General features: G+C 44.7%; 1 protein-coding gene across 2 annotated transcripts in view; it reads right to left on the bottom strand.

Moving 5' to 3' along the window:
- A1CF (APOBEC1 complementation factor) overlaps positions 1–24,659 on the bottom strand; it is a 93,037-nt gene that overhangs the window by 34,013 nt on the left and 34,365 nt on the right. For both annotated transcript variants that reach the window (XM_068258551.1, XM_068258552.1), the window contains exons 3-5: positions 15,002–15,136; positions 10,767–10,897; positions 1,096–1,334 (exon numbers count right to left, since the gene is read on the bottom strand). In XM_068258551.1, the coding sequence (XP_068114652.1) occupies positions 1,096–1,334; positions 10,767–10,897; positions 15,002–15,136 (505 nt within the window). The remainder of the gene's footprint in view (positions 1–1,095; positions 1,335–10,766; positions 10,898–15,001; positions 15,137–24,659) is intronic.

The following is a 24,659-nucleotide window of genomic DNA, read 5'->3' as shown; positions in this document are numbered from 1 at the left end:
ATTGCTGGTGGCCGAATTACAGTGTTTTTGTAGTAATTTGTGCTCCGTCTTTCGACAGCGCCCAAATTAGTCACTGAGCATTACTATATCGTATTTCCTATTATGACCTGTGGTTGGCGCGTATCTATCGATCTATCTATACACACATTTGTTCACCCAGGTAATTCTGTACTTTCCAAGGGAGAAAACATTTTGGATAACTGGGCAAAAGTTATTGCTAAATATCTGTCCAATCACCAATATGCATGATATCTAAAGTCTAATGCCATGTTATCACTGGAATTAGACCTATAATATAATAAAATCCAGTAACGCCAGACTCTGTTTGAAGGTCATAGTATTGTAAATTTATAAAAACAACCTGGCACTGAAGCCCTGACCAGGAGGGCACATTTTGAAATGTTTCAACTGTGTATACTGTGGTCAGTGACCTTTGGTTGATCCAGTTGCAGGTCTAGATAAATCCCAGCTATGATATTTTTTTGTCTTTCTGGCAATGTGAAGAGCAGGATTGACTAGGAGTTTCTGTTAAAAAAAGGAGTTTCTGTTAAAAAAAAAAGGCAGTTCCCTAATTAAAGGGGATCTTTCGCGAAAAAAGTAGGCAGTTAGAAAATGTGACAGATGACAGGTTTTGGCCCAGTCCATCTTTTTAAGGGGGATTCTCAGAGCTTTCTTTGTTTTCAACAGCATTTCCTGAACAGCAGTTTAACTGCCAAAATAGCAAGATACCAGCCGGCCTTCCTAATCACTTGCACACTATTATGTCAGTTACATTTTGCAACTGTTGTTCAGGAAATGCTGTTGAAAACAAAGAAAGCCCTGAGAATCCCCCTTAAAAAGATGGACTGGCCCAAAACCTGTCATCTGTCACATTTTTTAACTGCCTACTTTTTTCGCGAAAGAACTCCTTTAAGAACATTTTCTGTTAAGGGTATCCCCTTGTGTTTTGCAAATATGACAGATAAGTCAAATACTTTATAAAGACAGACAGGCTGACAGACAGATAGCCATAGTATCCTTTACAAAAATCTGTAAAAATCTAAGATATACAGGGCAAAAACATAAAGTCATGGCTACATACATTTGTTTGCCCACCTGGTAGTAATTTCCGTCTGGCCATAGCTGCTGCGCGGTGACTATCATACTCTACAAAGGCAAATCCACGATTTTTAGATTTATCTGCAGCACTGGGGTAGACAATCACATCAAGGACACCATCTGTAACTTTCTTCATTTCCACCAAAATCTCTTCTCTCTTCTTGGTCTTTGGGATGCCACCAACAAATAACCTGCAGTTGTCCACACTGGCACAGACCCCTAGAAGCCTTCCGTTTCTGTAATATGGAAATCATGCTGTGAGTGCGACTCTGACATGTTTGATTCATGTTAACTAACTTGAATAGAATCTCTGCATCTCTATAAGAAAGAACTAATATGTATTGATACATAAGATTCATGCATTATACAAGGGGGCATGCGAAAATCCATCCCATCTGCCTGTACTTTCACTTTTACACAGACAGATTCAGGCTGAACCAGCTCTGTGCACCTGTTAATGTGTAACACACACAGCAACAGGTGCACAGACCTGGTTCAGCCTGAATTTATGAAACTATGTTGCCTACATTTGCTGCTGTATGAATGCATTACCCATACAGCAGAAAATGCAGGGTACATAGGCTTCATAAACCTGGGGAAACTCTCACTATAACAGGCGCATGGGGTCTGTTTGTATACTAGCATGAGTGGCAGGCCAGCAGGCCAGCAGGCCTTATTTGTGTGCCACTCTGTGTTATTTATGCACTTGTCTCATGATTACCCATGATGAAGCCCCATCTTGGTGCAGAACATGTTGGATGTGGGTGTTTTTGTATCTAGTTAGCACCTTGTATATAGTATTAGTAGCAGTTGCTCCTTCCCTGTAAGTATAGGTTGTCCACTCATATAACCTGAACCAATTAATCAAAATCAGATCAATTTTTGCTGGCGTCTCTGAAATGGTCATACTTTTACCATTTGGTTAGGCTAGGAGAGTTTTTGTCTGGATTTAGTATAATCGGTTTTTGTGATGATAGGACCTGCATGCATTAACAAAAGTTACATTTTAGCAATTAAAGTACCTACAGGCAGGGATGCTCGGATGTGCCTCATCCACGAATTCGGCAATCCACGTGGTTGCAAAAAAAAATCCGCATTCGGCCCCGCCGCATGCGGATTTTCGTCCGCGTCCACGCAACCACGCGGATTTTCTGCCGTGAATGGCGTAATCACGCGTGGATTCCCGCCCGGAGGCGGATTTTCTTTTAACGTTAATAACAAAGCCCCCATACATGCTACAATTCCCCAAATTGCATGGATTATCGAGGTGATAAGGGGCAACATAACTTCAACATAAAAAATTCCAAAAAAAAATATTTTTTTTTAATGGCTTTTAAAGACAAATCACCACTGTAAATGGGGCTATTAATTGGTAATACGTGGTTTTAAAAAGGGATATACGCGTTAAGCAATCAAAGAGGTGAAGGCGAGTTCCAATGGCACTTGGCGGCGAAGGTACCGCTGGAGGAGGATGAGTGGCTGACGCCAAAAAGGCCCCAGAGAGGTTTTTGTAATTTTTTATTTTTTTTTATTTTTTTTGCAGCAATTAGCAATGACATCGCAGCAGAGTTGTCAGTGGACACGGGCAGTGTGAACGCAGAGTGCAGTGGTGGTAGCGACTGAGTCAGGAGAAGGACTATGCGGGCGGTCAGTTCAGCAGCACAGAAGGACCACGGCAACATACTGGTAGTAGTAGTAGCAGCACAGCGTCATAGTGCTGGCCAAAAAATTAAATGCACCCGGTGACCCGGGCAGCGTGAACGCAGACAGAGTACATTGGTGGAAGCGAGTGAGTCAGGAGGAGGAGGACAATGCGGGCGGTCAATTCAGCAGCAGCAGCACAGAAGGACCATGCCAACATACTGGTGGTAGTAGTAGTAGCACAGTGTCATAGTACTGGCCAAAAAATTAAATGCACCCGGTGACCCGGGCAGTGATAACGCAGACAGAGTGCATTGGTGGAAGCGACTGAGTCAGGAGGAGGAGGACATTGCGGGCGGTCAGTTCAGCAGCACAGAAGGACCATGGCAACATACTGGTGGTAGTAGTAGTAGCACAGCGTCATAGTGCTGGCCAAAAAATTAAATGCACCCAGTGACCCGGGCAGTGTGAACGCAGAGTGTAGTAGCGACTGAGTCAGGAGGACAAAGCGGGCGGTCAGTTCAGCAGCTCAGAAGGAGGACCATGGCAACTTACTGGTAGTAGTACTATAACACCAAAAAATTAACCAAGGTAGGCACTAGGCAGGTAGTAACTGTCTTTATAAAGGCAGGCATAGTTAACAACAGCACATGCAGCAGCCACTTCATGTCCCCCTGTGTCCGACAATAGGGGCCAGGAACTCACCTTCCACCCAAGCCTGGTTGATTTTCAGGAAGGTGAGTTTGTCCACAGAGGCGTGGGAAAGCCGAGAGCGCTTCTCTGTGACCACGCCACCGGTGCACTAAAGCATCTCTCTGAGAGGACACTGGAAGGAGGGCAGGATAGGAGTTCCAGGGTGTACTGGGAAAGCTCGCTCCAGATGTCCAGTCTCTTGACCCAGTACTCCAAGGGGTCCACGGGGCTGTCGGTGTCATTGAGCCCGCTGGATGACCCCATATAGTCAGACACCATGGTGGTCAGTCGTTGCTTGTGCTGGTTGGTGGTGGATGCTGTGGCGGGCACCTCTGCTCTGGGCTGCTGCACTGCATACAGGCTCTTGCTTAGGCTCTTCAGGTCTCCGGGGCGCCAGTTGCTGGTGCTGGTGCTGGTGGTTGTTGTTGTGCTGCTAGTGGCAATGGCAGGCACCTCTTGCTGGCTTGGCAGAGCAGTTACAGTGGGGGTGGAAGGCTGGGGGAATGCTTCCAGTATTCTGCGCACAAGGGCCTCCTTCAACTCCCTTGTGCGTTGCTCGGTGGTGGATGGTGTCATTAAGTCTCCCAGCTTCCCCTTCAGATGGGGATCAAGCATCAAGGTAATCCAGATGTCCTCTCTTGAACGCATCTTGATCACCCGGGAGTCCCTGCGAAGGCAGCGCAACATGTGCACAGCCATGGGAAACAAGTGGGCCCTGCCAGCAAGATCTTCCTCGTCCTCGCCATTGTCCCATAACGCATGCCTGTCCTCTTCCTGTGCCATGTCATTGTCCTCCTCAAACCGCCATCCACGTACAACGCCTGCTGCACTCTGCTCCTCCTCCTCATTCAGGTTAGGGACCTCCAACTCTTCCACTACCTGCTGTGAGCCCTCCTCTGAGCTGGACTGTGCTGCCATCTGCTCCTGTTCTTCCAACTGCCTCAGGGCTTCATCCCCACCCTCAATTAAATTGTCCATTAGCTGCTCCAGTAGACAAACCAAGGGTACCCACTGGCACACAGAGGCCCGCTCCTCACTGACCATCTTGGTTGCCTCCAGGAAGGGACTCAGCACCAGGCATACTTGCTGCATCAGTGTCCACTGAGTGGCAGTAATCATGGGGACTTGCTGGTTGCTGGGGACACTTGGGTCTAGCATGTAGGCCCTAAGAGCCAGCCTGTGCTGACACAGCCGCTCCAACATGGCCAGAGTCGAATTCCAGCGAACTGGCATGTCGATGATCATCCGGTGTTGTGGCCTTCCATACTGCTGCTGTAAGGTGGACAAGAGTGCAGAGGCAGTGGCTGACAGGCGGAAAAAGCGTACCACCGCCCGGGCATCCTGCAGCAGCTCGCTCATCCCCTGGTAGGTGCGCAAGAAGCGCTGCACCACAAGATTGAGCACGTGGGCCAAGCAGGGGATGTGCTGGAGGTTTCCCTGCTGCACTGCTGCCACTTCCAGGCCTCTGGGGGTCAGCCACCTCCGCTCCTGCTTCCTGAGGGCGGCCAGGACGTTGGTGGCCGTAAGCCTCTCCTTCCCCAGGGTCACCAATTTTAAAAGGGCTTGGCAGTGCCGAGGCTTGGCGCTGCTGCTGCCGAGGCGGGCTTGCTTTCCGGGTGCAGAGGGAGTGTCGTGACAGGACCCTTCTGCATCCCCCCTGATCCCGCGTGGTGGCACCACTAGCTGGGCTGATGCGCTCTTGTCCTCCCTCCCTTCCATCAGTGTCACCCAGTGGGCCGTAAAGGACAGGTAGCGACCTGTCCCAAATCTGCTACTCCACGAGTCCATGGTCACGTGGACCCGCTTGCCCACAGAGTAGTCCAGGGAACGGGCCACGTTTTCCACCGCAAACTTGTGGAGTGCTAGGACCGCGCTCCTGCTGAAATAGTGGCGACTGGGGACTTGCCACTCGGGGATGCCAAATTGGAGCAGCGTCCGCATGGTGCTCCCCTCCTGCACCAGGGATTAGGGAAGCAGCTGTGATGCCATGGCCCGGGCCAGCAAGCCATTTAGTTTGCGGATCCACCTGTGGCTTGGAGGCAGAGGCTTGGTCAGACCCTGAAAGGTGTCACTCAGCAGGGTCTGACGACGCTGGGATGCAGGGGAGACAGAGGAGAGAGACGAACACTGGCTGCCAGCCTCAATGTCTGTGTCCTGAGTAGCCGAGGTGGAAGAGCGCTTGCGTGCTACTACTGCTGCTGCTGTGGGGGATTCACTACCCTGAGGGAGGGATAATGCTGCTGCGCTGGTGGGCCTTCTGCTCTCAGGAACCCCTGCCAGCAGTGCCTGCTTCCTCTTAAACTCCGCATACTCGCTGCAGTGGCGGCTTCTCAGGTGGCCCTGGAGGGATGAGGTACCCATCTTGCTCTGACTTTTCCCATGGCTCAATCTTTTGCTGCATAACCTGCACACCGCATACCTTTTGTCATCAGTACATTCATCAAAGCAATCCCACACTGGTGACTTTAACCACTTGCCAACCGCACGCTTATACCGTGCGTCGTCAAAGTGGCAGCTGCAGGACCAGCGACGCAGTAGTGCATCGCCAGCTGCAGGCTGATTAATCAGGAAGCAGCCGCTCGCGCGAGCGGCTGCTTCCTGTCAATTCATGGCGGGGGGCTCCGTGAATAGCCTGCGGGCCGCCGATCGCGGCTCGCAGGCTAAATGTAAACACAAGCGGAAATAATCCGCTTTGTTTACATTGTACGGCGCTGCTGCGTCCTGTGCAGCGCAGATCACCGGGGGTGGACAGGTAGGAGAGGGAGGGGAGGAATCTCGCCGCGGAGGGGGGCTTTGAGGTGCCCCCCCCCGCAACACCCAGCAGGCAGGAGCGATCAGACCCCCCCAGCACATCATCCCCCTAATGGGGAAAAAAGGGGGGCGATCTGGTTGCTCTGCCTGCACCCTGATCTGTGCTGGGGGCTGCACAGCCCACCCAGCACAGATCAGCTAAAACAGCGCTGGTCCTTAAGGGGGGGTAAAGGGTGGGTCCTCAAATGGTTAATTTACTGCGGCCCCCACTAGCAGAGGGTGCAGCGGAACAATGTGTGGTAGTAGTTGCCGGGGGTTGCATGGTGGTGGTGCCGGCTGAAGCAGTGTCCTGTCTACTTCCTCCACGCCCACTGCTGCCGATGCCCCTGCCCCTGCCTGACATATGGCGATATCCTTGCCTGGGCCGAGGTGACTCGTCATCCTGCTCTGCCTCTGACCATTCTTCCACGGACTCAGCAGGCTGCACATAGTTAGGGTCCACAACGTCGTCATCATCAGCAGCATAATCATAATCCAGCTCTTCCTCTGACTCCCCCGCCTCCTCTTCTGTCCCTACATCCCCAGACACAGACCCCTCTTCTTCATCACCAGAACTCAACAACGCTTGTGATTGTGGCCTGATCTCAATCTCTGCCACATCAGTCCCCAGTAAGTCCTGAGCTTCTTGCATCAGCAGGTTCCCAGATGCCGGACTGAGGGACAGAACGCTGTCATCCTGGGAGGGCTGCTGACCAGTGGGTGCTGGGGTGGATGTCACAACAAGCGCGGGACGTTGGCTGCTGCTGCTGCTTGGAGTGGTGCTCACAGTAGAGGTCTGGGAGGAAGTCATGATGTCCATGAGTACGTCAGGTTCCATTTGCTCAACCACCACACGGGGACCAGAAACTTTAAAATATTTGGACAATGGCGTCTGCTGACTCGGCCCAGGCTTTGCTGCCCCCCTTTCTGCTGCATCACGACCACGTACAGCTGGGCGTCCTCTCCCTGGACGTGGAGCAGTCCCAGAAGTGGCTGAGGTAATTGAACTCCCTTTCCTCTCACCCCGCGAAACCCTGCCAGACATGTTGCTAGTAATGAATCACTGGATGCAGTGGGCACAGTACAAGGTCACTGAAGGATGCACCAGGCACAGTACAACGGCACTGAAGGATGCAGTGGGCACAGTACAAGGTCACTGAAGGATGCAGTGGGCACAGCAGTGGGCACTGGATATACAACTAGGTCACTGAAGGATGCAGTGGGCACAGTACAAGGTCACTGAAGGATGCAGTGGGCACAGCAGTGGGCACTGGATATACAACTAGGTCACTGAAGGATGCAGCAATGGGCACAGTACAAGGTCACTGAAGGATGCAGTGGGCACAGCAGTGGGCACTGGATATACAACTAGGTCACTGAAGGATGCAGTGGGCACAGTACAAGGTCACTAAAGGATGCAGTGGGCACAGCAGTGGGCACTGGGTATACAACTAGGTCACTGAAGGATGCAGTGGGCACAGTACAAGGTCACTGAAGGATGCAGTGGGCACAGCAGTGGGCACTGGATATACAACTAGGTCACTGAAGGATGCAGTGGGCACAGTACAAGATCACTGAAGGATGCAGTGGGCACAGCAGTGGGCACTGGATATACAACTAGGTCACTGAAGGATGCAGTGGGCACAGTACAAGGTCACTGAAGGATGCAGTGGGCACAGCAGTGGGCACTGGATATACAACTAGGTCACTGAAGGATGCAGTGGGCACAGTACAAGGTCACTGAAGGATGCAGTGGGCACAGCAGTGGGCACTGGATATACAACTAGGTCACTGAAGGATGCAGTGGGCACAGTACAAGGTCACTGAAGGATGCAGTGGGCACAGCAGTGGGCACTGGATATACAACTAGGTCACTGAAGGATGCAGTGGGCACAGTACAAGGTCACTGAAGGATGCAGTGGGTACAGCAGTGGGCACTGGGTATACAACTAGGTCACTGAAGGATGCAGTGGGCACAGTACAAGGTCACTGAAGGATGCAGTGGGCACAGCAGTGGGCACTGGATATACAACTAGGTCACTGAAGGATGCAGTGGGCACACAAGGATGTCACACTGTGTAATGAGATGCTTATATGCCAGCGAGCGAGCAGTGGGCACTGGGCACGGCACAAGGTCACTGACAGAATGAATGAACAGCGCTGGCAGAGAGTGGCGGTGCCGGCGGTGTGACTGGCTGCCTGCAAATAGTACAAGTGTATAACTGTCACTGGAATATACAAGTGAACACTGCAGCTGCACTAACCTGCCTGCCTGCACTACACACAGATAATCCCCACTCCCACTACACTGACTACACTGCAGCACTGAACCTGCCTGCACTACACACAGTTAAATAATTACTAGACTCCCACACTCCCACTACACTACACTGACTACAACTAACTACAGCAATCACTCACTGACTAGCAGTGTTAGCAAAAAAAACGCTTTGTTTTTAACACAATAAATGCACTTGCTCAAACAACAATGGCCTGGAGATAATCCTCTCAGCACCACAGTCTAGCAAGGACAGAGCTTTTCCATCATGGCCGCCGCTTTATATTCAGGAGGGGAGGGCATAGCTCCCCTCCTGTGATTGGTTGCTAGGGCCTGGCTGGGGCCCTCTGATTGGCCTGCAATGTGTCACTTCCGCATAGTTTGACGCATTTCCGCTAACCACGACTTCAGCGCCGGGTTCACGAGCGTGAATGCGGATTTCTGTCCGCATTCACGTGAAGCTGAAGCAGATTTTCGTGGTTGAAAATCTATTCACGGCTTAACGTGTCCGAGGCGGAATGCGTCAAAATGGTCGTGAATCCACGCGTAAGCGTGATCACGACCTGGCGGTGAGCACCACTGCCTACAGGGCCTTTCCAGGGTGGAACAGTTTTGTTTTGCATTACTCCTGATACAATATATGAGACAAATTGTGCTCAAGTTGCATGTGTGATTTAAATTCAGATAGCTGGCAGCAATTTTTTGGACATTCCCCATGTTCTTCCTTCATTTTCTATTGTGCTGCTGTGGACAATCGCACAAATATTTTCGCACATGAGTGAGCAAGGTGTCTGAGGACCTGGGTGCAAAATTAACTGGACAATTTCAGAGCACTCTAATGGGAACCTACCCTGAGCTAGTTATAGACAACAGAGCATCAATGGAAACACAGACATGAGATAGTGCTCTTAAAAGGAACCTGAAGTTGAGGCTGCAATCTTCATACTCTGCAATGCTAGTTGCCTGGCTGTCATGCTGAGCTTTAGGCTTGTTGTTAAGTCACGCACCTACAACAAGCATTCAGCCAGAGGAGTCAGACCAGAATCTAAGCATCTCATCTGCATGCTCAATCTGGGCCAGTAACTCAAAGTGCAGAGAATCAGCACAGAAGTGAGGCAACTGTTATTGTTAATTAGAGAATGAAGATGGCAACCTTTATATTCCTCTCACTTCAGGTTCCCTTTAAGAACTTTTGGTCCTGTTTGGTCATGTAAACTGCAGCAACAAATCTGAAAGAGCCAAGAGCACAAACACTTCTCTGAGATGACTATAGTCAATCATTCTGACAGATCCTGAATTGGTTTCTGAGCACTAATTTTAAAGTTAGGTTATGAGCCCAGCTAAAAGTCAAGGCATGCAAATATAAACCTTGCCACTGGCTGCATGCATGGGTCTGGTCAAACATTTACACCATTGTTTATTGCTTCATTCTTTCCCTGTAACACATACATACATATTGTAGGTATGCCCCTCCACAAAACATCTGTCACTCTCCAACCTTTGACATCTTTCAATGCTGCCTCAAAACTCACTTTTTCTGTCAAGCATATGCTCTACCTTAGGCCATTCCCCATTTGACCTGAGACACTCCGACTAGATACCCTAAAACCACACTGCCTCTAGGTATGTTTATTGTACACTACCCCACCTCTTGTTTCTCCCCCTATTCCTGTGGATTGCAAGCTTGCAAGGGCAGAATCTCTACTCCTTTTGTGTGTTGAAATGTGTTATGCATTGTAATAATCATGCTACTTTTGTCACTATATTACCAATTCTGGATTTTGCATATTAGTATACCATTGTCTGTATTATGCACCCCATGTTTGTTTATTACTTTGTACAGCGCCAAGGAATGTGTTGGCGCTTTATAAATGAATATATATATATATATATATATATGTATATATATATATATATATACATACACACACACACACACACACACACACACACACACACACACACACACACACACACACACACACACACATACAGTACACACACACACACACACACACACTGTATATCAGTACAGATGGGCGCTTATTTGAAAAACAAGTACACAAGATAGTTACCATATTTTATGATCCAAGCTGCGAGCTTTTTGTGGAATCTGTTTTACCACTCTGCTAGAGACTTGATTGAACAATACAGTGATGTAAAGGATGACTATTTATAGACAAGGTGTATAAATGTAACATTTCATGGAGATGAATGCTCGTTTCTAGAAATAACAGGAACAGATATAATGTTGCTCAGAACTCACCGAATTTCATAATTATTTAATTGCTTGATTGCATTCCTGGCATCCTGTCTGCTAGTAAAGGTTACAAAAGCATACCCCCTATTGTTTCCATTGAAATCCATCATCATTCTCATTTCATAGATTCTTCCTATCTGTGAAGGTAAAAATTCCACAGTATGAATGTGGAACAGAATCAAATACACAATGAGCTATGGGAAAAAAGCAACAATACAGGCACTAGCAATATTGATTTGAGCCCTTTGTGAGTCGAACCATTATGTTCTGCAGGTGTCATTTGCTCATGCAAATTCACAACCGTCATCTGCAATTCTCAACAATGGGCACACAAGCTACACAGTACACACATTCAATCTAATGCATCTGATTATTTTCAAAGCTATTACTGAAACAGTAGATGGTGATTTATCAAGACAAGTTGCAGGGAAACTGGAGTAAACATGGCAGAGTTTTCCAGCACAACCAATCGGGTTGCAGCTGAGTGAAACAAGGAATATAATTAGTTTCCCAAAGCAACCAATAAGAAATCTTGTTCAGCTGAAATTTGCATTGGTTGAACTAGGCCTATATTCCGTGTCGGCTCCAATTTTCTATGCACCTGTCTTGTTAAATCATATTTACCATGCACTCAACATATGTGGTATGGTCTTTTACATACCTTCTCCTCCCTGATGATCCTGTGTTTGATCTATGTTTGCTTTATGGTGTTGATATTTGATTTGTTTGCTGACTGGTTGTGCTTCAGTTGACTTTGGCTGTTGTTACCTAGTTTGATCCTTATCTGATTGCCGTGACCTTTGCTTCCCTTTTGACTATGACTATGGTGCACCTGACTTGATTTTTGCCCTTTTTCTGACCTATGGTACTTGCTGTCAATTCAGAATCAGAATTTATTTTGCCAAGTACTGGAATTAATTGGTTTCAGCACAACAGACCCTGTGGTACTACATCAGTAGTACACAGTAGATGCACACTAAAAACATACAGCATACAGATAACATACAATGATGCAAAAAATGGCACAATGCATACACAAGCAAGAGTAGTGATGCAAACAGTGGTACAATGCATATACAAGCAAGCAAAGAAAAAAGTATCAGGCGTAGGAGGAAGGATTGTTTGCCTTCTCACCTCTCTTGCTTGCAGCTGCTCTGTTGTGCACCATGATATTGTCCCTCCTTTCCCCTCCATAGCACCAAAAGGCGCCACTTGCCTGTAGGCTAGTGTTACATCTTTACAGCACTCAGGGCCGGCCTTAGGTCTCACAGCGCCCTGAGTAAAACCTGATTGGTGCCCCCCCATCCTCTTTGCGCACGCTCACACACGCACAGGATCATATGCAATTCACCTTTTCTCTGGCGATACCTCCTAGGACAGTGGTTCGCAACCTTTTTGAAGTCGTGACACATCACGCCAAATACTCAGATCTCCATGACACATCGCATATGTATAATAAAAAAAATTACTAATAATAACCATTAAATGGGTGGAAAGAGTACATTATCCTGAATACACTTAAAAATGAAGGCTAGAACCTTTCAGGAATATTAATAAAAACAATCTATAGGACAGTTAGCCCCCCCCCCCAAATTTGAAATGATAGCACAGTATCGACAATTTGCACTGCGTGTTATAGCCGCAATGCGTCCTTCCCCAAAATAAACACCCTCAGAGTCAGTATAGGTAGGTAGATAAGCAGGTATTGGTGCCCTCAGTATAGGATCTCATGTGTAGGCACCCTCAAAATAGGTAGCCAAGCATAGGTGCCCCCCTTAGTATAGATAGACAGCTATAGGTTCCCCAGTATAGGAAGTCAGGTGTGGGTGCCCTCTGTATAGGTAACCAGGCATAGGTGCCCCTAGTATAAAATGTCAGGTGTAGGTGCCCTCAGTATTAGTAGTCAAGCATAGGTAGTATAGTTTCGACAGTAAAGGTAGCTAGTATAGTTGCCCTCAGTATAAGTAGTATAGTTTCCCCAGTATAGGTAGCTAGTATAATTGCTCCAGTATAGGTAGCTAATATAGTTGCCATCAGTATAGGTAGTATAGTTGCCCCAGTATAAGGTAGCTAGTATAAATGCCTCCAGTATAGGTAGTATAGTTGCCCCCGTATAGGTAGTATAGATGCCCCAGTATAGGTTGCTAGTATAGTTGCCCCAGTATATGTAGCTAGTATAGTTTCCGCAGTATAGGTAGCTGGTATAATTGCCCCATTTTAGGTAGCTTATATAGTTGCCCCCAGTATAGGTAGTATCATTGTCCCTGTATAAGTAGCATAGTTGCTCCCAGTATAGACTATATAGTTGCCCCCAGTGTAGGTAGTATATTTGCCCCGTATAGGTAGTGTAGTTGTCCCCAGTCCCTCCCCTTCTACGGCAGCGGGTGGGAAATAACTCACCTGACTTCCGCGTTCCAGCATTGACATCTCTCTTCTCTCCCCGTCTCTGCTCCATCTGTAGTTAGAGCAGGTCTACAAGAAAAGGCCACCGATGTCCCCAAAAGCGGAGAGAGACAGCGGGCGGCAAGGGGCGACACTGTCCTCTGCACATGTGCCCTTGAGAGCTGGCGCCCTGAGCGACCGCTCCAGTCGCTCAGGTCAAAGGCCAGCCATGACAGCACTAAACCCTAAACTGTTGACCGAAGGATCATGTCCTGATCCATACAGAAGACTGTAAATGTACATTGGTACCCACCTTTACCACTTAAAACTTAGCACCCGTTAACTATATAACACTTACAATAACAGGCCAATAAGTAGATCACAGATGCAGCATTTGTGCCTGTCCATGTGTGTTACTTTACTATATAGCTAGCACACATTTAAATGTTTCCAAGCATAAAATATCATGCAAAAATCTAGGAGTTATATCATAATTCTGACTTCCTAGTGATTTGTTTTTACACTGAAGGGTTATTTCTTACAATACAGTTATGTTAAAAGTTACATTAAAAAGCATGCAAGTTTTACATCATTTGCAACGTTTACCTTACTATTAGTTTTGCTTTTCTAGGAAGAGAATTAACCACTCTAACGCAGATTTGCGGCCGCAGGATGGCTCTGTTGTTCCTCCGCACCACCATATGGTATCATCTCGCGAGAAGCGCGATTTGATGGGAGCTTGCACGAGCGCGAACTCCTGTCACTGTGTAAACAGGGGACTCCAGCGATCTGCCTGCCAGCCTGGCAGGCTGTTTATTTTGGTAAATATTTTGTTAAGTATTTATAAAGCTCTGACATCTTATGTAGCGCTGCACAGAGTATATTGCTTTGTCACTAACTGTCCCGCGGAAGGGCTCACAATCTAATCCCTGCCATAAGCCATATGCCATGTATGTATAGTGTAGTGTATGTATCTTAGTCTCAGGCCAATTAAGGGGGAAGCCAATTAACTTATCTGTATGTTGCTTTTTTATATACTGTATATAAAATGTAGGGCTTTTTTTAATTAAGAATAAAAAAGTAGCAGCAACAATCAAATACCTCCAAAAGAAAGCTCTATTGGTGAGAAGAAAAGGGGGTAAAATTAATTTGCGTGCGAAGTTGTGTGACCGAGCAATAAACCATTACAGTTGCGAAGTGCCAAATTGTAAAATTTCACATCATTTTCATAATTACGATTATAATTGTAATGGAAAAATTGTACTTATGAAAAAGTAAGTGAATTGTTGCGCAATTACTACCATACGCAAAATGTTAATAATAAGGATAGTTTTCTTGATGAGATTTTCATTATCACGGACATTTTCATAATGACAAGTATTTTTAGGTACAAATTTTTGTGTTAAACATGAAATTATAATTTTGCGTTAACCAAAATGTCATAATTTGTGTAAAACGTAAAATTACGGTTTTGTGTTACCTGTACTTTTTGCAATTCAGCTAAATTACAGAACATTGAATGAAACACAAAATTACAATCAACACAAAATTACAACATGTAATCACAAATTTTCAGAGAATTACAAATTACGATTTAATGTCGCAATTGCAAATTTTGTGTTGTAATTACAACATTTCGGATCATCACAAGTGAATAGGTCTGCAGTAAGAAATCTGTGCCTAAACATCATTAAAGTGTTCTGTTCAGCATAACATAATAAACATAAAATCGATGTCAGCGTTAGCCAGCTTACGGTATATCATAGGTTAATGTCTAAGTAATAAGCACATGTATCTTACAAGCTGATCACAGGCAACATGAACTACATCTACTATTCATGCTTTACACACAGTTTTACCTTTTCACATAATGGTATGAGTTCATCTTCAAAAAGATCCCTGGGAAGTTTACCAACAAAGATCTCACACCCGCGTTCTGGAGGCGGACCGTCCCATCCAGGAGGTGGCCCGCCATACCTTCTCTGCCCATTTTCCTGTTGGAGAGAGAATTTGTAATCAGTAAGGACTCAATTTTTATTTTAGCAGAAATCATGTCTAATAGGGGCTGTACTAACATTTTTTTATCACATGTTCTCTGAACCTTTACACCTGTTCGAATAAAGTTAAAAATACGTTATGTGTAATGAAACTTTCTGAATGTTAAGCTAAAAAAGTTAGGCACTTAAAAGCTGAAATTGTCATCAATAGAAAGACAACTGGATATGAAAATTGAAACATTTGGAAAAGTAGTACAAATACTTTTGTTTACCATACTTAATTTTATTTCCTGGAAATGTTTTTTTTGCAAATTTTTAATCACTGGACAGTAAGATTTTTGCTTTGTATTTCACATATTTATGCCAACATTTTCAGTCTTCATAAACAGGATCCAAAAAGTACTGAATACTCATGAATCCAGTTTGACTGAATGTTGGCAGCTTAGATATCTTTTATGGTTTATTGAAAAAAGCAAAGTAGTACAAAAAGTCCAAATCCTTTGGCTTTTTACAATATTTGTGAACCCTCTAGGAGACATCAAGCAACCGACTACCACAAAACATTCTAGCCCTATTTCAACAACATAAAAAACAATAAACGCTTGTAGTACTATGGAGAATTCAGCAAACAGCAGCAATTAGCTTCACTGACATGCAACCTGTAAAGTGTCTATGGAAGATGCTGGAATGAAAACCCTGATGAGAAGTGTTTTTACAGACGTCTGTCAATTATATAAGAAAGCTTCAGGTGCTTGATCCACGCAACCTTCCCAAAACTAAATTGCAAGTTATGTGGACTTTTAGTAATAGATGTACAACAACATTTGTAAAGTCCTTTTCTCCCACAGGACTGAAAGCGTACAAGTCTGTCTCAGACCACTAATTAGTGCCAGGATGGATTATATTACAGAGGAAAAAGTTATATGTCCATAAATGCCAGACTAGAGAGGCGGCTTTTAAATCTGTGTTAAAAGGAACCTCATGTGAGGGGATATGGAGGCTGCCAAAATTATTTCCTTGTAAACAATGCCAGTTGCCTGGCAGCCCTGTAAATCTTCTGGCATAACACTCCACATGATCCACACCATCAAAAGTCCATCTTTATTAGTTAATCCATAAAATACATGATAAAATCTGTATGGGTAAGTATAGGATGACACACAGGCGTTTCAGACTATTCCAGTCCTTTGTCAAATCATCACGAACCTACACTGACTAACAATGCTAAAAACCAGTCTTATATAGTGAGCTAGTGGACCACATAGATTTTGGCACAGGGATTCCGATGTCTGAAACTTTACCTGATATCCCCAAATTGTCCTCTGCGATTTACTTACCCGGACATTGACTCCCAAAACCATCCCAAATGGTAATCTACTTCTCCTTCCACATGCATACATTCAAAAATGGGGCACCTGGAAATTTAGGTGCCCAGAAAAGCTGATGGCAGAATATCGGTAAATTGTTACAGTGGAAAAACTGTAGTAAAAAATGGTAATATATACCAATATTTTACTGCAGTTAAACATAATCCTATTCTCACACTAAACCCTCCCACCACCGATGCCTAACCCTAACCACCCCCAATGTCTAACCTTAACCACCCCCTCAATGTCCAACCTTAACCACCCCCCCCCCCCCCCCCGGCCGCCAATCTGCGCGGGAAAAATAAGCGCACAATTTGGGCACCTGTGGCTCCCAATAAATATCGGGCATCTAGGCTGCCCACAATGCAATGCAAAATACTGCTATAAATAGCAGGTGCTTCCGCATTTACCACCATTATGGATATTTCTATGGGCACCTATGACGGTGCTCAACACATACACACACATCCCTGTTTATAGCACTAACCTAATGCTTTACTAATTGCTTCCATCTTTAATCTTTACACCTATTAAACTCAGCACTAACTCTGAACTTTCACACTAACCTTAAAACACTTTGCAACAGTTACTTATTACCTGAAATGTAAAATTAACCAACACAAACTACTATCCATTTCCTCTAATCACTCTAATCCTTTGTAGCTGCTGGCAGTAACCTGTGGCTGCTTTTCCATTTATTGTGGATCCAGTGTCTGAGCACCGGTGTCTTTCTATAGCTCTGTCGGAGCAGATTGTATAGTTGCCAGGTGCAATGTATTATGCAGTGGTATGAATTACATTCAGAACATCCATTGAGGGATTTGTGTAGCATCTAGTTATCAATCATTATACAGCACAAACAAAGTCAGAAAGGAATTCATGACTGTAGAAACTTCTGACAAGACTGTAGAAACCTGTTTCCATGCTAATTCACTACATAATATTACCCAAAACAATCTCTTATTTGACTTTGCTTCCAAATGATTTAACTTTTAAAGGTAATATATAGTATTGTATGCATACGTGTAATATTTATTATGCTTAATACTAAAAGTATTTTACTTAAAAGACAACTGAGGTGACATGTGACATGATGAGATAGACATGTGTTTGTATAGTGCCAAGCATACCAATAACTAGGTGGTCCTTTTTTTTCTTACTCTGCCTGAAAGAGTTAAACATCAGGTATGGAAGTGACAGTTTTTGTCCGGGTCGGGACTTGGTCAGACTAGGTAAGACTATAGCATAACCCTCACTGATAAGTAATTACAGCCATAAAATACTTTCCTGTCAGTAAATGGCTTCTGAAAGTAGGAAAGAGATAAAAAGGGTCAATAATTCATAGATTTAAGCTCTAGCATGCTTCAATGAAGGTGCAACTGAGCAGAGACAATTAAACTGTAAAAACTTAAAAAACTAGATTTAAATATAAAATAAAACTGTGGGATATCTAAAAAAAGTCATTTTTAGAAGAAGGAGGATAGATACAATTGTTTTCTCATCATTTTATTTTCACCTCAAAGTGTCCTTTAAGGCTACTTGCACACCAAGACGTTGCGTTAGGTGCTACGTTAAGGTCGCATAACGTGCACCTAACGCAAGGCCTGGGGCTCTTCGATGTGGACGTCAGAGTGAGCCGCGTTGTGCAGCTCACTCTGGCGTCCGTGATGCCGTGATGCGTACTCTTGGACGCATGCGGCATAACGTGGTCCCGCCGGCCAATCGCCGCACAGAGCGGCCGCACCAGGATGTAAACACTGCACGTCACAACATGCAGTGAATATTAATTAGCCATGTGCCTGGCAGCTCTCTGCTCCTCCCCAATCTGACTGAGCATGTGCAAACAGTCTAACGCGGCTTAAGCCGCTGTAACGCTACAGTATGCTGCACTTTCGGAAGAACGTGCAGCGTTACATGTAACGCAACGTGGGCAGTGTGAACAGCCCACTTGTGTTACATTGCTGTGTGTTGGGGGAGCGTTACAGGCTGCACTAACATGCGCCTGTAACGTCTTAGTGTGTAAGCAGCCTTACAGTATTAAAATATTACAAATCAAAGGTATTTTTCTAGATCGATCTGCTAGCTTAAATGGTACCTGACGTGACAATAAACATAATGATAAACTCATTCCTACAGAGAACCAACCTGTGTTCATTTTAATTTTTTGTTTACTATAAGGCCTCTTTCTATTTGATGGCTAAACTGTGCTCTTCTCGAGCAGTTCAGTTTCCCAACTCCTACCCATGCCCACCTTTTGGCTGCAAATGACTGCAAAAGATGAAATATCAATGGGCCCGATTCTATTCACTTTTTCTCCTAAGTTTTGTCCTAGGAGATAATTTTCATCTTTTTAAAATAACTTCAGCACTCTGCAATTATAAAAGTACCAAAAAGTAGGTGAAAAGTACTACTAAAATTATTCTGAGTATTTTCTTGCTTGCTGGTAGCTTAAAAGGCATTTTATTGATAGGATGTGAAATATCACCTAGGAGAAAACTCAGGAGAAAAAGTGAATTGCATATGGGCCCTGGGGCCATACGTAATTCCCCTTTTCACCTGAGTTTTCTCCTAGGTGATAATTTTAAACTTGCCAATAACATTTCTTTTAAGCCACCAGCAAGCAGGAAAATACTCAAAATAATTTTAATATTACTATCTCACCTACTTTTTGGTACTTTTTAAGTTGAAAAAAAGCTGGAAAGTTATTTTAAATTGAAGATTAAATTTCTCTCCTAGGAGAAAACTCAGGTGAAAAAGTGAATTGCATATGGGCCCAGGTCTCCTATGTTTTCTCATTGGAGATCATTTTTCCTCTTTTGTTTAAAATAACTTTTCAGCACTCTACAATTAAAAAAAGTACCAAAAAGTAGGTGAAAAAGTACTGTTAAAATAATTCTGAGTATTTCTCGCCTGCTGGTGGTTCAGAAGGACTTTGAATGAGTGCTTCTGTGCGGTCAGACCTTAAAGGGAACTTGAGGTGAGAGGTATATGGAGGATGACATATGTATTTCCTTTTAGACAATGCACATTGTCTGGCTATCCCGCTGATCCACTGCTTCTTATACTTTCAACCAAAAACCCTGATTAAGCATGTGGATCAGATGTTCAACTTAATGGGATACTGTAGGGGGGTCAGGGGAAAATGAGTTGAACTTACCCGGGGCTTCTAACGGTCCCCCGCAGACATCCTGTGTTGGCGCAGCCACTCACCGATGCTCCGGCCCCGCCTCCGGTTCACTTCAGGAATTTCAGACTTTAAAGTCTGAAAACCACTGCGCCTGCGTTGCCGTGTCCTCGATCCGGCTGATGTCACCAAGAGCGCACAGCGCAGGCCCAGTATGGTCTGTGTCTGCGCAGTACACTCCTGGTGACATCAGCGGGAGTGAGGACATGGCAACGCAGGCGCAGTGGTTTTCTGACTTTAAAGTCAGAAACTCCACAAGTGAACTGGAGGCGGGGCTGGAGCATCGGTGAGTGGCTGCGCCAACACAGGATGTCTGCGGGGGACCATTAGAAGCCCCGGGTAAGTTAACTCATTTACCCCCGACCCCCCTACAGTATCCCTTTAAAGAGGAACTCCAGTGAAAATAATGTAATAAAAAAGTGCTTCATTTTTCCAATAATTATGTATAAATGATTTAGTCAGTGTTTGCTCATTGTAAAATCTTTCCTCTCCCTGATTTACATTCTGACATGTATTACATGGTGACATTTTTACTGTGGGCAGGTTATGTAACTGCTGCTAGCTGTTTTGGCTGTTAGAGACAGCTAAAAACAGCTATTTCCTGGCTGTGAACATTGTTACATTGTGGCAGTTTGCCAGGAGTACCGCGGTCCTCAGAGCTTCTTGTGGGAGGTGTTTCACCACAATATCAGTCATACAGCGCCCCCTGATGGTCTGTTTGTGAAAAGCAATATATTTCTCATGTAAAAGGGGGTATCAGCTACTGATTGGGATAAAGTTAAATTCTTGGTTGGAGTTCCTCTTTAAGTTAGACATGATTAGCTGCATTCTTGTTTCAGGTATTCGATTCAGACACTACTGACCATAAAAATCAGCAGGATGCCAGGCTACTGGTATTGTTTAATAGGAATTAAATAAGGCTTCTTCCATATTTCTCTCACCTCAGATTCATATCAGGTAGTGAAGACTTTAACCTTTTGCCGGCCGTGTCACGATGATGGGGGCCTGACCACGGCGGCAGCCCCAGGACCGCCTGACGCCGATGGGCGTAAAGTCCTGGGGTGGGAATTGCAGGAGATCATGCACAGTGATGTGCGCGCCTCTCCGCTTGGATGATGGAGCTCTGTCCCCCCTGAGACACTCAGGAGCGATCCGCATCGCTGTCATTGGCTGATTGTGGGAGGGAGGGTAGGAAGGTAAAAAAAAATTGTAGAAAAAAAAATAGAACAATTTATTTAAAAAACAAAAAAATATTTGCACAAAGATAAATAAACATTGGGGGTGTGATCAGACCCCACCAACAAAAAGCTCTGTTGGTGGGCAGAAAAGGGGGAGGAAATCACTTGGGTGCTGAGTTATACGGCCCTGCAGCGAGACCTTAAAGCTGCAGTGGCCTAATTTATAAAAAATAACCTGGTCACTGGGGGGTTAAGCTCTGGTTCTTAAGTGGTTAAAGTTAGATTTGTTTTATCCTTTGAATCAAAATAGGACTTTAGAGTTAAGGGAAAGTCCTGTTTAGGAGTAGGAGTATCGATACAATTGTTTATCTTATCTTTTTTATTTTCACTTCAGGTTTGCTTTACTTGCTAATGAACTGTGAGCACAACATTTCTGTTTATGGTGGAAGGAGAAAAATGGTCTCTAAAATAACAAAACTTAAGGTAGCCATACATCTGGTGACTTGATGGCCGATCGACAATCCGATTCAATTATTACAATCGAATCGGATGAAAATCGGTGCCGCCAAGTGCATGACAATTCAACCAATTTCAGGCTAAAATTGGTTGCCTTAGTCAATCGCACATGCTGCAAGATGTAGGGCCGACTTGCTCAATCATGTGTGCGGCAGTAGCGGCGAGCAATATCGGGACAAGCGGCAAAAGTGACAAAACTCCCGGCGCTGTGCCCCTAAAGTTTAATGTTCCCCCAGTGCCAGCTTTACATTACCTGTCCGTGGCCTCCGCTTGTCCTCCGCTGGCTCTGGGCACACTCTTTGCTTCATACACGGGCGCCCCACAAGGTTGCCTAGTAAGGGCGCATTTGTGGTGTCAGAGATCTCACATGGGCCCACATGGTGCACGTGTATGGAGAACGGAGGATGCCCAGAGCCAGCGGAGGACAAGCGGTGGCCATGGACAGGTAATGTATACCTTGCACTGGGCACCGGGGGGAACTTTAAACATTAGGGGGATAGCATCGGTTTGGCGAGGCGGCCAGATGTGGAGTCACAAGGGTGAAATTGATCGGCAATCGGCCTGCGGTATATGGGCAGCCAACAGATCTCTCTCTCTAATCAGATTGGATTAGAGAGATATTTGTCTCATCGCTAGATGTATGGCTACCTTAGTCACCAAACTTTAAATCTTAAATTTACTACACTGCAGTAAAACAAGACTTACAAAAGCTTGCTAATCAAGACCCCAGGTGGAGCTCACATTTTTATATGTGATAACTAATATAGTCCTCAGTAATGAATAAAATTTTACCAACTAAAATATTGTATTATTTATTCATTTTAAACCTGATAGATGAGACACTTCAAATGTTCAGACAACCCCTTTATTAGAAAGGTTCAACTCTTTTTTTTTTTAAATAAATATATTTATACTCAGTTACCCTTCAAAAGCGTAAAACCACTGATATTTTGTCAGAAGATTACAGAGGGAAATTAAACATTATTTTTAGTTCTGTCTTAAAAGATCACTCTTATGTAAACAAAAATATTTGTGTAGTTTATAATTGCAGTGATTAACTATTCAGACTTAAAATGCTTAAGATCAAATGATTTTATCGGATCTGATCGGAGAGAGATCCATTGAACGGCATAAACCACAGGCTGACTCCCGACCAATTTCAACATGAGGTCTTTCAGCAATCTGCCTTGTGACGCTGCCTTTGACCACTGTCCCTCCTACCCCGGTGCCCCATGCAGTTATACTTTACCTGCCAATGTTCACAATTGTATCTGCACTTTACTTCCGGATTTGTGCCCTATGTGGCTGCCAGTGTTCTAGCAAATGGGGCACGTGTGTCTGATGCCCACCAATGTGTCCAGACTCCTCTCCCACATTTGTACCCCATATGTATGCACGTGCATTGTGCCGGCAACCACATAACTCACACGGACACGGCAGCGGACACCGGAAAGGTAAAGTATAATGCAGGGAGATTATATACACTGGGGCGGCAGAGGCTGTTGTTCCACCTAGTGTACATGTATCCCCCAATCCCCTGCATTAATACTTTACCTGTCCGCCACACGCCGCTGTGTCTGGTCTACTCACCCGCATTTTCTCCCCACGTGGTTGCCGGCACATTGCACACAGAGCGCGTGTGACATCGCACACGTGCCCCTCATGCGTACTGCTGGCAACCACATGGGTGCAAATGTAGTAGAGGAGTCTGGACACATTGGCGGGCATCAGACAGGTAGGGTATTAATGCAGGGGCCTGTGAGGGTACATGTAGACTAGAGGGTACAGGGGGCTAGGGCTTTCCATCTCATCGGGCACGGTTTTGATGCCACCAATTTTCCTTCAATTCGATAATAACTATCGAATTGGATGGTTAATTGGCCACCAAATCTACAGATGCACGGCCACCTTTAGAGCTTGATCTATGCAAAGCCTTTGCCTATAGAGCTATCATTTTCCACATCTGTAGTTCGTGTTTTACTTCCCTTTTATCTAAGAACTGTAGTCATTCAGCACACATGGAAATTACGTGTGGGTGTGTTAACACTTATGTGGGTGTGTTAAAAGTTATCTCATATCATGACCAACGTCTGCACAACACGATTACGTCATGAACATTAACAAGAACAGAATCATTAGCAGCATCTGTGATCTTTGTGTGCTTTGGCATAGGTAAATCCACTTCAGTAGCAGCAATCCACTAAATATAGTGTTTGGTCATTTCAAGAAAGATTAAACAACATTTTGCAAGTCTTGGTGACTTTAAGAACTAAAATTATTATTATTATTATTTAGTATTTATATAGTGCCGACATCTTACGCAGCGCTGTACAGTATATATATATTGTATTGTCACTAACCGTCCCTCAAAGGAGCTCACAATCTAATCCTTACTATTATCATATGTCTATGTATGTATTATGTAGTGTAAGTACTGTAGTCTAGGGCCAATTTAGGGGTGAACCAATTAACTTATCTGTATGTTTTTGGGATGTGGGAGGAAACCGGAGTACCCAGAGGAAACCCACGCAGACACGGGGAGAACATACAAACTCCTTGCAGATGGTGCCCTGGCTGGGATACGAACCGGGGACCCAGCGCTGCAAGGCGAGAGCGCTAACCACACTTCCACCGTGCTGCCCGAAATAAAATGAAATAAATTATGCACAGAATATTGCAGGGACAACAATATGCATTGTTTTAACCACTTGAGGACCTAGGGCTTTCTACCCCTTAAGGACCGGCCACTTTTTTTCCATTCAGACCACTGCAGCTTTCACGGTTTATTGCTCGCTCATACAACCTACCACCTAAATGAATTTTGGCTCCTTTTCTTGTCACTAATACAGCTTTCTTTTGGGGCTATTTGATTGCTCCTGCGATTTTTACTTTTTATTATATTCATCAAAAAAGACATGAATTTTGGCAAAAAAATGATTTTTTTAACTTTCTGTGCTGACATTTTTCAAATAAAGTAAAATTTCTGTATACATGCAGCGCGAAAAATGTGGACAAACATGTTTTTGATAAAAAAAAACCCATTCAGTGTATATTTATTGGTTTGGGTAAAAGTTATAGCGTTTACAAACTATGGTGCAAAAAGTGAATTTTCCCATTTTCAAGCATCTCTGACTTTTCTGACCCCCTGTCATGTTTCATGAGGGGCTAGAATTCCAGGATAGTATAAATACCCCCCAAATGACCCTATTTTGGAAAGAAGACATCCCAAAGTATTCACTGAGAGGCATAGTGAGTTCATAGAAGATATTATTTTT

Source organism: Hyperolius riggenbachi, chromosome 10 (assembly GCF_040937935.1).
Source record: "Hyperolius riggenbachi isolate aHypRig1 chromosome 10, aHypRig1.pri, whole genome shotgun sequence".
Classification (NCBI taxonomy): domain Eukaryota; kingdom Metazoa; phylum Chordata; class Amphibia; order Anura; family Hyperoliidae; genus Hyperolius; species Hyperolius riggenbachi.
The sequence above is the reverse complement of the archived record's forward strand: the minus strand, read 5'-3'. Positions and strand labels throughout refer to the sequence as shown.